This window comes from Rhincodon typus, chromosome 27 (assembly GCF_021869965.1).
Source record: "Rhincodon typus isolate 14 chromosome 27, sRhiTyp1.1, whole genome shotgun sequence".
In the NCBI taxonomy this organism is placed as follows: Eukaryota; Metazoa; Chordata; class Chondrichthyes; order Orectolobiformes; family Rhincodontidae; genus Rhincodon; species Rhincodon typus.
The window spans coordinates 4,763,251-4,775,701 of NC_063358.1; the positions used below are offsets into that span (position 1 = coordinate 4,763,251).

Genomic DNA, 12,451 nt, shown 5'->3' on the forward strand with positions numbered 1-12,451 from the left:
TTAAGCCAATTCTTTTATTTTTGTTTTGTCTCTAATTTAACTGTAGAGTCAAAATAAAGTATGTTTTGCTTAATGTTGAGTAGTTTGACAAGTCAAATTGCATTTGGAACACAATCCCTTACGCTTTAAAATAAGAAAATGTTAGCATCTAGACTATTGCCTTAATGTATCTTGACGTGGTTTGGTCTGGTCCATAACACCAGTTAACACCAAATTAAACTGATCCCATGGATATGCACTTGGTCCGTGGCCTACTGTGCCCTGTCATTTAATTGCGCATCCAGATGCTTCTTCAATGTTCTGAGAGTACCTGCCTCCACCACTTTCTCGGGCAGCACATTCCATATTTCTACCACTCTCTGAAAGATACGTTTTTCCTCAGATCTCCTCTAAACCACTTACTCCTTGCTTTACTTATACCTTCTGGTCGTAGACACACCTGCCGTAATGAAAAGATTCTCACGATCTACTCTGTCTTTGCGTCTTATAATTTGGCATTCCTCAATCCGAAAACTCTCAGCCTCCCCTGCTCCAAGGAAAACAAACCCAGCCTATCTAGTCTCTTCTCAGAGACTTTCCATTCCTTGGCAACGTCCTTGTGAATCTGCAATCATGTCCTTCTGATAGTGTGGCTAACACTAGACCTACACACAGTATCCCGTCTGTGACCTTACCGTGTTCTAAAAAGTTAATACAAAACTTCCCTGTTGTTATATTCTACACACTGGCTATTGAAGTCAAGCAACCCCTATGCCTTCTTCAACAGCCTGTCTACCTGTGCTGACACCTTCAGATCTATGGCCTTGTACACCATGGTCTCTTTGATTCTCGGTACTCCCTCGGGTCCTAACATTCATTGTGTATATCCTTCGCTTATTAGACTCCCCAAAATGCATCATCTCACACTTATCAGGGTTAAGTTCCATCTGCTGTTGTACCGTTTGTGCCTTGGGCAGCTAAATAATTCCTGTTTCCAATTGACAAGGCTAAGATTCTGGTCAAACCAGCAGGGGGAGGCATGGCTCAGAGGCCAAACAGCTCCTCAAAAGGAACAAACAGTTGAACAATGACTCAAGAACTTTACACTGTTATCTGGGGAGCTGCTCACATGTCAACCTATTAAGCTGCAGCTTGGTGCACGCAAAGATTGGGTCAAGAGCTACTAAAAAGAGAGCATTCTGTTCGACATGTTAGCAATTGTGTCCTTCTATTGTCGAGTATTGTGTGGGAGCAAAAGGTTTGGCTCCTACTCTCGATATTTGGAGCATAATTTGCGAATCAGGGATTGATAGTATAAGATGTTTAGTGCATGACTTATTGTGCAGTTTTAGGAAAAGTAAGTTGACTTTAATTTGCCACTGAATAGATTTGCAACTATATCAGAAGTTGAGAGAGGCATAGTGTAAAATACACTGAGAATCCATCAGATGGTCATGTACTCTGAACTGATAGGAACCTAATATTTTTTAGGAGGCACATGGAAATTTGTGCCATGAACGAAAAACACAAAGTACATTCTACCCACTGGTTCAAATATATTATTTAAAACAATTTATTAATGAAAATACACTGTACAATACACTATACACATTTCCTCACATTGCAATTTTCACAAACCTTTACAGCACAGTTTAAAGTTTTACATTCATTTAAAGTATGGATATCTTATTCAAATGACTGTAGCGCACCAGATCTGACCTGATAAAGAGATTACAACATGTCTTATGGGTTTATAGACAGATACAGCTGCAAGGGGATCTACTTTCTGTTGAACTCCAGTTCATGCTGGCTTCTCAGTATTTGAATTACAGGAGCAGTACAACACAAAGGTGTATTTGATATTGATTACATATGGTCACCAAATGGCATAGGACTGCTATTCCTTGAGCAGATTGGGCCTGTTCCAACCCCCAAATTGACTCCCCAAAATTTGAACAGTTTTAAAAATTTGGCTTCTTCATGAAATATTGATCAAGTCTGATTTCACAGCATTGGCTGTCTTGTTTTTATGCTTTCTCAGCATGCGTGCAAATGAAGGCCTGCACAAGTCTTGGGCTATGAAGATAGTGAGCAAGCTTCTTTCCATTTCAGTGATAATAAGAATACAAATGTAGCACTGATCAAACTGTATGTCTTTGAGGACAATATCCTCCATTCACAATGAATGTAAAAGCTGGCAGGGCATCATACCATTCGCAGCTCATTTGAGCAATTACATTACATAGTCACTGATGGAAATGTGAAGCCATTGCAAACCAATAATGTCTTATTGGGATTCAAAAGTCTGCATGGTGGAGTTTTGGAAGGGCATTCAGAAACACTATTAAGACTTGACTCAAGCTGATTGGATATGCACATGTTCTGCTCTCTAAAGCAGTGTACGTTGGCCATGTTAAAAAAAGTATTGAGCATTGCATCCTTTAAATGCCAGCAGCAAAAGGAAAGGAGACAATGTTGATGAACGCAGCTGTTTGCATAGCAAATAGTGGGATTTACTCCTACCTCAAGGAAACACAGATTTTGAAAAGTAGCACAAAACTGAATCAGAAGTTTTCAGCAAGCTGGACATTAATGTTGGGCCATTACAACACAGTGACATTTCATTTTTGTTTTGAACAATTCAGTGAAGGGAGAGAAACACATTCAGTGACCAAAGTCTACATGGGAGTCTTGATGGTTCAAATGTATTCTCTTGACTACCTGAGCCATGTAGGCCTGAAAGCACCATTTTTTTCGACTCATTGACATCAGCTGGGTGATAACAGGAGCTCACTTGCTGTGAGTAATGTTTGGATGGGATCGCCACTCTCGCTCACTATCCTCCTGGAAAACATGCCTTAACATTGGTTTTGATGTTCGTCCATTTAACAAGCCAGATGTATCACAGACATGTAATGTAAGGTGGGTGGGGGAGGGAGGAATCTGGAAGATACTTACCATCCACTTGACCTTACCACCATCAAGAAGACAATGCCAACAGAAAAGGTGGAGATGAAGAACATCAATAACAATTGAGGACAAAAGAGCTTGGCATTGTCATACTGTGAGTAACACTCATCTTTCCTTCATGTAACGTTGTTTGATTTGTTTGTATAATTTTGAGTCTTGAAAGTAAATCGCTATCTTAAAAATTGATAATTTTTCTAGAAATAATTTTTGTCAATTCTTACAGAGAATCCAATTAAATTAAACAAAAAAAAAAGAATACAGGGCTTTAAGTTAATTGTTTAATAATTTTGCCACAGTTAGTTAAACTACATCTGTCTATTTGATTGAAATGTGAATCAGCAAGGTTCTTACTAGACAATTTTCACAATGGCTGTAGTTTTATTAGAAACTTGCCAAAGATCTTGAATGCCTTTGTGAAATCAGCAGATTTTGGAAAGTAACTAAATGTACACTCAAACATTTCATTGGCAAATAAAGTAATTCATCATCATTTCATGGCAGCAACAAACTTCAGTTTGATATATCCAGTGTCCACTTTAATGCACAAGATTGCCCTGTTTTAACCGTGCACTAAGGCTCCAGAATTCATCACCACTTTCTGATTAAAACTGAAAGAATGTATGGTACTTTCAAATGATTGGATGTTTAATGATGTGGAGGTGCCAGTGTTAAAGCCATTTTGGACCGTTTTTCTGTCATTTTTAAGCAGGTTTATTTCAGAACAGCCTGACTGTTACGAACAAGAAGCAATGTAGTAACATGCTGAGGGGACATCTGTGTTTGTAAATCAAGGCTAAACTGCTGCAGCAACCGTGATGGTTTAGTCGTGATAAACAGAATAGAGATCCTATCCAGCAATCCAGGTTATTAATGTTCTAAGCCCTGAACAGTCTGACAGGCAGTCTGCTAATGGTTAAGGAGCACAAAAACTATGTTGGTAATCATCATATTGGATTGAGTAACACAGTAAATCACCTCTGGTATTTCACTGAGATAGAAATGTCAATTTCAGTAGAGAAAAAAGTAACAGCAATGCTGGGTCATCCCTATGCTGTCTGTTGTGGGATATACGCATCACCATCTGAGCAGATGGTATAGATATGAAACAAAATAAAACTTCCATTTAAATAGCACTTTATTACATCCTCAGAATATTCTTAAGTAATTAACTACCAATGAAGTTAAGTCACAACTATAGAGGCAAAAATGGCATCGTATATGTGCACAGCAAGGACCCACAAATAGCAGATGAATCAGCTTATGATGGTATCGATTTAGGAAGGCATAGTGGTAAGAGTTCCCTGCTATTCTTCAAATACTACCATGGGACCTTTGACATTCTCCTGGGTGACCAGGGAAAGGCAGATGGTGTGTCAGCTCAATGCCTTATTTGAAAGACAGCCTTCCCTCAGTAACAGCACTGACAATACTGTGGGTTCGTACCTTGTGCATCAGTCCAAGCAATTTTAATTAGGTGGTATCCCTATTGTTGACACCAGTTGTTTTATTACATTTCATTAGATGCTACAGGGGAAATTTGAGCCTGTCCTGCTTGGTGGCAATAGGTGAGAGTACAGACAGAATGACTGGACAGATATTTGCTATCTTGGTCCTGCTGACTCTTAACTGAGCTCTTTTAATAAGGCAACGGAGGTATCCACCAGGTTCAGACAGGAAGATCTCTAATAGGGACTGATTAGGGGCTGCAATGTCCAATGACTTTCTCAAGACAGGATTTTTAAGGTGAATTGGCTCAAGTTGCCTTGCGATGGTGTAAGACAGCAACCACTGGTCCCTGTGATTCTAACTTGCCCAGCTGTCTCCATTTAGCTGTTGTAGCCATGTGGTGGCATTTATTTGAAGCTGATGCCTCCTGGTACAATTCCCTCTGCTGCTTCCCCACCCAGGAATTAGGATCCGACCTTACGCTTGAAATCACAGATCATTTGAATCAACCTGATGGGATATCCAATGATACATCTCTGGAGCAGGTGGGTCTTGAGGCCAAATCTCCTGACTGAGGGGAAGGGACACTACAACTGTGCCACAAGAGCTCCATACTTTGAAAATGTACTATGTGAAGATTAAGCAGATGAACACTTAATGCTTCAAAGTGAATTTTATTTGGTCTACTATTGTAACTGAGGTCTTGTCTAATTAAAATGAGCTGTGGTTCTTGGATAAAATAGATAAACGAATTTCAAATCCATTCAGCATTCACTCAATAATTTTACCACAGCATAATGTCAAGGCTTCTCTTGGACTGTGTGTCAAAATGTTTTTTTGAGCTCATTTTGATATCTTCTTTGCTCATGAAGATGTAAAAGTGTTCATTTATTTTGACCTGGGCAGGGTTTGGGAATGGGCAGTAGGAAGGGTTTGTTCCGGGCAGAGAACACATTCCATATTGCACAGATCGAGTCACCTTCCCTTTATTTTTCCCAAGAGAAATAAGAAAGTCCTAAAAGTTCTATGCTGACCAGTTTTTTATCTGTGTAAAATGGTCCTGACCTGCTTCGATGAAACTTTCCTTTCGTTGTTGCTACTGCTTTCAGCAATCTTCAAGTAGGGAAAAGTGAAGGCATTATTTTTAATCTTACAATATTAACTCTGCTAAATGTAAGAGAAATAGATATTTACCTGTTCGTACCTTCTGTGGTAAACTTACAAATGTCTGCCAACATTAGCTAAATGTCATAAGTAAAGAAAGATTTTAATACACACTTTGAGTTCAGTAGCTATCCTGTGTGTATCTATGCCCTTGTAAGCTTGAATACATTTGTGTGCACAGAATAATGCATATGTCTACTGTGTGCTTGAGAGTATTCTGACATGGTGGCATATCACCTCTGTCTATGATGTATATATAATTGCAAAGTCTGCCAAATTCTCCTGGAGTTGAAGACTGATCTCCAGGACAAACTATGGAGGACAATCAGAGGGGTATTACATTTTTAGAAAAAGGTTGAGAGCTTTGTCTGCATTCCTAGAATGGTCATTTGTTGGTTAGAAAAATATGGGAAGTGGTAGAGAGGAAAGCTGTTGGACTGGCAGTCTACCATTGGATAAACCTGACAAGGCATGCATCTCGCCAGGGCTGACTCTACCTGTCTCCCAGCCCCACCACCTGCACAATGGAGAGTGAGTACCCATTTCAGCAGTAATAAGGGAGTGTGAGCATTTTGACCCGAATCTGTTTTTAAACATTCTGATCGAAAATATTTCATTAGTTAAAAAATTGCACAACTGCGGTTACACCTGGATTTTGTCCAGTCTCTGACAGAATTTTGAAGAAAACAGAAAAGAAACTTGCTGTCTGGGGCTTCCTTTATCGTACAATATTATTTTATATTTGAAAAATAAAGAGAAATTATATTCTTAATCACATCAACATTCAAAGTATACATAGTGAAATTACAGTACAGTACCTGTATGTACATTTAAGAATGGACTTTTCAGTTTTTAATTATCCATATACTTTACATAATAAGAAGTTAATATACATATGTAACTTATTTAATATCACTTATGGCACTTTCCAGAGAAAGTTTCAGGTATACAGAGAATTGACTCCACGTAAATGATGGTAAAGAAAGTATCTCCTGATTTCACCATTCTCGATAAAACATACTTGCCAGAGTCAAAATCCCAAGAGAAATTCTCACAAAGTAATGCCCCAATCACTATATAAATTAAAATTTCAGGCCATGGTATTAGCTCAGAACACCTACATTACCAACTAGTCATTTCCCTCAATCTAAAATAAATACATTTTTTGACCAAAATAGCATACAATAATGATAAATGCCAAAGCGGTAACAATACGACTCTCAGTCTATAAAAGAAAAAAAGAAATTACATTGTTATGTAATATTTGAGGGCAGTTGAACAGCAGATGTGGGCCACAGAATCAGAAGAACTGTTTTGATCAAAGTCTTTCAAAAGACAGGAGTCTTGCATTCTGAAAACCCAGCCATTTAGCAGTCTAGAGTTTAAGGAGAAAACTTCTCAGTAAAAATCCTTTCATTTAAAATGTTTCACCTACTCTTCATCTTGTCCTCAGAAATACAAGTGTGTATTAAAATGCTTTCAGTTATTATAAATAAGCTCATTAAAGAAAAAAGCTTTGGTGATTTTAATGCAAGCCCAAGACTGAGCAAGAAACTATTCTGGCCCGGACCAAATTAACATCTGGTTTCAAGGGAGACTGCTATGGATGTAGGTATGAGAATAAATAAAATGGGGGTTTTATCTTTATTGAAGGTGTATGCTACCTGTCATAACCCTGTATCACAACTTTCAGGTGGCCACACTGCTCCCTGCAATCTCTGTCCAAAGCCAATGTTTAATTATCGTATTCTTGTGTTAGTTATTCAAGAGAACTGGAACAGTCAGTAGGATACCAGCCTACATTAGTGGAAGTTCAGTCCCTGTTAGGCATGAGTTCCTCTCTGTGCATTCTATAATGGAGGTACCAATCTCTTATAAACAATGGGTTTAGTTTCATGGTGCACAGAAATAAGAACTCCTCCCCTTCATCAGACAAACTAAGTCTCACTTAAAAATATCAAGGATTATATTCTGGGAGACTATACTCAAATCACAATTAGGAAAAAGCAACCTGTTTAAAATTATTTCACTGAACAGAGAAATTAGATTAAGGCTTTAATTTCAGAACCATTTTGTTAAGTTCCTTTTACCTTGTATTGCACAAACTGATTAAATGAGTCAATTGTGCCAAGACATCATTTCATGCAGGATTTGCAGCCTAATTTCCAAAAGTAAAAATGATGTCACTTTAGTTGGCATGACAGCTATTTTAACAAAGAATACGTTATTGCCTCGCTTGATTGTACTTCTAAGTATATCACAGGCAAAGGAAACAAAACAATGTTTTCGGTTTTCAAGTATATGCTTCCTAAGAAGCCAAATATTAATTTGGTCTGGTCTTTGAGCCTTTATGGAACCGATTTTCATCCATGATAGTGAACATTGTAATCCTACTTCACCCTGGCACCCAACTCTGATTTGTGGTCTGCGGAACAGTGGGTAGGGTAGCCATATTGATGCCAACATTCTGAGTTGGCATAGCACAGTCAAAATTGAAATCAAGCTCCTCACTATCCATGAACTCATTAAGAATGATAGACTCCACATCACACTCCAGGCTGCCATGAAACATGTCAAGGTCAAGGTCAGTGGGGAACTTATCTTGACTCATGGCGGAAATGTTAATCCCTCCCGAACAGGAGGTCAGCCTTGAGTCCGATGCTTCCATTTGCATCCCGTGACTGGCGAGTGAGTGAAGCTGGTTTTGGAGATGGTGGGTGACAGAGTTCATATTACCAGCATCCGAGTGCATGTGCATAAGGCCAATGGGAGCGGATAAGGCACTGTTATTGACAGCAGAATTTTGCTGCACTGGTGATGGGTGATGAAATGGATTGCTGTTCAGTAATCTGGGGGACTGAGCATTGAAAGGTGATAATGCTGGGTCAGAAGTCAGCACCATGTGTCTCTGGTTTTGCGATGTCACGACTGTATTGGCCTGTGGCATGAGAGGGTCTGACTGAGTCATCAAGACCTCTTTGTGTCGTAGTGACTCTGGTGTCAAAAGATCTTGCAACATGCGATTCCCATAGTGGTTGATTGTTGAAAAAGTGACTTGCTTGTTTTCCTGAATAGTCTGCATGGGAGAGTGGCGTAACATAGTCATGGGGGCTGGGCTGTACATGGTGACACTATATGTACTTGTCTGACTTCCCCTGGTTGAGCATTTAGATCCAAATGAGAAGCTGGAGCTTCTTTGCCTCAGGCATCCTGAAGGAATCTGCTGCGATGGGCTCATGTTATAATTATCCTGCAGTTCCTCCAGCAGGTTCTCTGTGATCCCTTCATTCAAGTTAATTGTTCCAGCCATGTCAGCCAAGCGGGGAAGTTCCACAGGGCGCCTTGCACTTACAGACGGGGACAAGGTGTTCGATGGACTGGGGTAGAGTAGTGGAGAAGACGGAGTCCTGTCATCATCTTCAAGCTCATCCAGTTCTGAATTAGCCATTATGGGGGAGAGCCGACCACTCAGGGTGCTTGCAGCTGAGTTGGCCCGTGACCTGAAGTCAGTCCATGCGTCAAATTCATCGCTGGTATGAGAGCTGGGGCTGCCTGACCACTTGGTGTGTTGTGATGAAGGGCTGCCCTCGTTCCGCTCCTGTGTCGCCTGCAGGGTGGCTTTGTTCTTGTTTGCCCCTCTCTTGCTTTTTAAGTACTTACTGTTGCCGTCCATGGAAACGGCACGTCTCCGGGGAGATTTCCCAGATTTCCCTCCATCGGGATTTAGCATCCACCAGGAGCTCTTGCCTGTGCCTTCATTCTGCACTCGGATAAATCTGCTGTGGAGCGAGAGGTTATGACGGATCGAGTTCTGTCAAGATAAAAAGAACAGACGAAAATGAAAGAAAAATTCAATAATACACAGATGGCATAATAACCACTTACTGTTTTTCTTTAAAGATGCTATATATACCATAGACATACAGTGTGCATGCAACTGATAGAAGCAATTTAAAATAAATAGGCTGATTGTCATCTGGTTGTTAAATTCTGAAGAATGGTCACTGGATTGAAATGTTAACTCTGTTTCTGTCTCCACAGGTGCTGCCAGACCTACTGTGATTCTCCAGCGATTTCTCCACATGATTGTTGTACCATTATTTCCCTAAGTGTGACAATATATACAATATATATGTACACACACGTATGTACAAACATGTATGAAATACACAGCTTTTGTGGAGAGGGCTGTTGTGGTGCAGAGTGCTGGGTCCATACTAGGCCAGAAGGTCCAGGTTCAAGACCCTAGACATGTTGGTCAAAAAAAATCTGTAGTGCTTGTGGAATTGTACCTTAGTAAGAAAAGAAAGGTTTGCATTTATATCACTTGCCTCATGACCATGGGATGTTCTGAAATGGTACACAGCTAATTCTTTGAAGAGCAGTCATTTTTGCGAGGTGCGAAACACAACAGCCTACTTGCGCATGGCAAGATCCCACAAACAGACACCTGTCAACAACCAATCTATTTCTATGCCGTTAATGAAGTGATTGAAAATGACCAAGATGCTCCCATACTCTTCCTACATCCCCTACTCCATATAGTACCACAAGAAGGTTTCTAAGCCCCTGAGAAGGTAATCACGGAACGGAATGTAATACCTCATCTGAAGCTAAACCCTCAGCCTTGTGCTGCTCTGGAGCATCACTCTAGGGTTTTGTGCTTGACCCACTGAAGTGTGTCTGAAATCCTTCACATTCTGCCTTATGGGGGCCCATGCTACCAACAGAGCCACAGACTTACTGGGAGGAGGCATCGCCAAAGAACATTGGAAAGAACTGTTCTACACTTCAAATATTATTCACAAAACCTTCTGGATTTTCCATCCATTGAATGGAAGGGATCTGAGGCAGATTTGGTAAGGACAGTGCAATCCCCATCACAAGGTATCCCTTCCTGTATCTTGGGCAAGGTGACAGGCAACGTTAGAATAGATGTATTTCTAATATTAGGCTAGTATTAATCTAAGATAACAGGCATCATGAGGTTTAGGTGACATTCAAGGCAAAGTTTTATGATGTTGTTTGAGACCCGTGATTGATTTGCTGTCTAGTTTGTTTAGAGTACTGACTGTTGCTTGAGGTTAATTATCTTGATGCTGATACTTGCTCTCCCTTTCATTTCATTGACTTGATGTTTTTGTAAAAAAAATTCCTTATTCTTGCCTATCCTGCGCCACATTTGTATAGCACAGCTTCTCCTTTCTGATGTTGTCAGTAGTCAATACCTAAGCTAGGATACAGCTACAAAAATAAAAAAAAAGCAAAAACAGAAGTTCCTCAGAATCATTTTGAATTACCAGATCTGCAAAAGCTCCTTTATCTGAATTCTTTCTCCCACTGATCTCCGGCATTTTCGCTTGAATATTTTCTGGGTTAAGCAACCTCCATTTTGTAAAGAGGGGGCTTTTAAACAGAAACTTGATTCTTTCAGAAAGAGCATGAAAACCTCCAGGGTCTTGATACAGAGTTTGTTCAGTCAGCAGAGAGAGGCAGGCAGAATGACCAGTTACAGACTGCAATGTCAGGGGTGAAAACACAGTTCAGAGACATAATGTTGTTAATGCAGGTTTATGCACTCAAAGGCAGATTATGCTCTGGCTTTATCACGATTCCTTGGCCTCACTACAGCATGTTGTGGAGCTGGATTACGTGATCAACATCACCTGCCATGGCTACCTCTGGGGTTTTCCCACTAGAAATGACACCAGGAACTCAATATCTTTATCCAAGTGCTGCCTGGTGCTCTGAAATGAATGGTTTGAATGGTTTGAACTTGGTCAATCACAATTTTTGCACGCTGTATGTTCTGCTGCATAGCTTTGCAGGTTTGGAAGGGCATTTTGATTGATGACATCATCCTTCACTGGCCTCGTTTGCATCAGTTATTGTGAAATAAATTGGTGGCCAGTGGGGAGCTGACATTGCCACAATGTAGGTCACACTTAAAGTAAATGTTATTACCACAGAACTGAATATTGTCACTGTGGTGAATGATGACACATCAAGATGACTGCTATTCTTCTGAGCCACTATGCTGCTTGATGGGTCAGAGGAGGTGCATCTGGTATGTAAATACTATCATATGCATGTTGGGCCAAATGGTCTAATTATTTCAGACCAATCTGCCTGTTACAGAATAAAATGTCTCCATTCCATGACTAGATTTTAAAATGAACTTTACTTATGGGATTTGAGCATTGATCTTAATCTTCTGTATCCTTCTCAAACTGGATCTCATTTTCTGTAATATTTTTTACAAGCTACATGAAAGGTAAGTCCTGCTTGTTACTTTCCACTTTGCAGTCTGTGAGATTTCTTCAATGGTTGTCTAACTTGTTTGACGCCATCACAGTTGCAGAGATCCTGAGATCTGGAGTGCCAGATACAATGAAACTAACATGGGGAAAGGTGTAATCCATAACTAAAATTGGGAAAGGTGAAAACCATGCCACGGTGCTTACTAGATCTGAATTGGCAACTTGGTTCACAGTCGAAAGGGAACATCATCACTTCATCTCTCACTGCCAAATCAGGCTGATTATATTTCTGACACCAAAGCAAAGTTCTGCAGATGCTGGAGAAACAAAATAAAAACAGAATGTGCTAAAGAAACTCAGCAGGTGTGGCAGCATCTGCAGAAATGGAAAGAGTGTTAATGTTTCTTGAGTGTTACCATCAAGAGACCAATGAATTCATCGTCACTTAGTCAAAGTTGTTGCCTAATAAGACCATGGAAACACCTTCACTTAATAGACTTCAGTACTTCATGAAGGCAATTTCCAATCTCCTTCTCAAGGGGATCTAAGGATGGGCAATAAATACTGGCCTTGCCAGTGATGCCTACATTGAAGAACAGAAAAGAATACATGCAGGAAATCATGCCTTGCTT

General features: G+C 40.1%; 1 protein-coding gene across 1 annotated transcript in view; it reads right to left on the reverse strand.

Moving 5' to 3' along the window:
- Nucleotides 1-1,536: 1,536 nt before the first annotated feature.
- Nucleotides 1,537-12,451, reverse strand: part of LOC109921049 (forkhead box protein O3-like) — a 185,780-nt gene continuing 174,865 nt past the window's right edge. Inside the window, exon 2 of the mRNA XM_048613238.1 lies at nt 1,537-9,370. Coding sequence (XP_048469195.1) covers nt 7,955-9,370 — 1,416 coding nt within the window. The 3' untranslated portion in view covers nt 1,537-7,954. The remainder of the gene's footprint in view (nt 9,371-12,451) is intronic.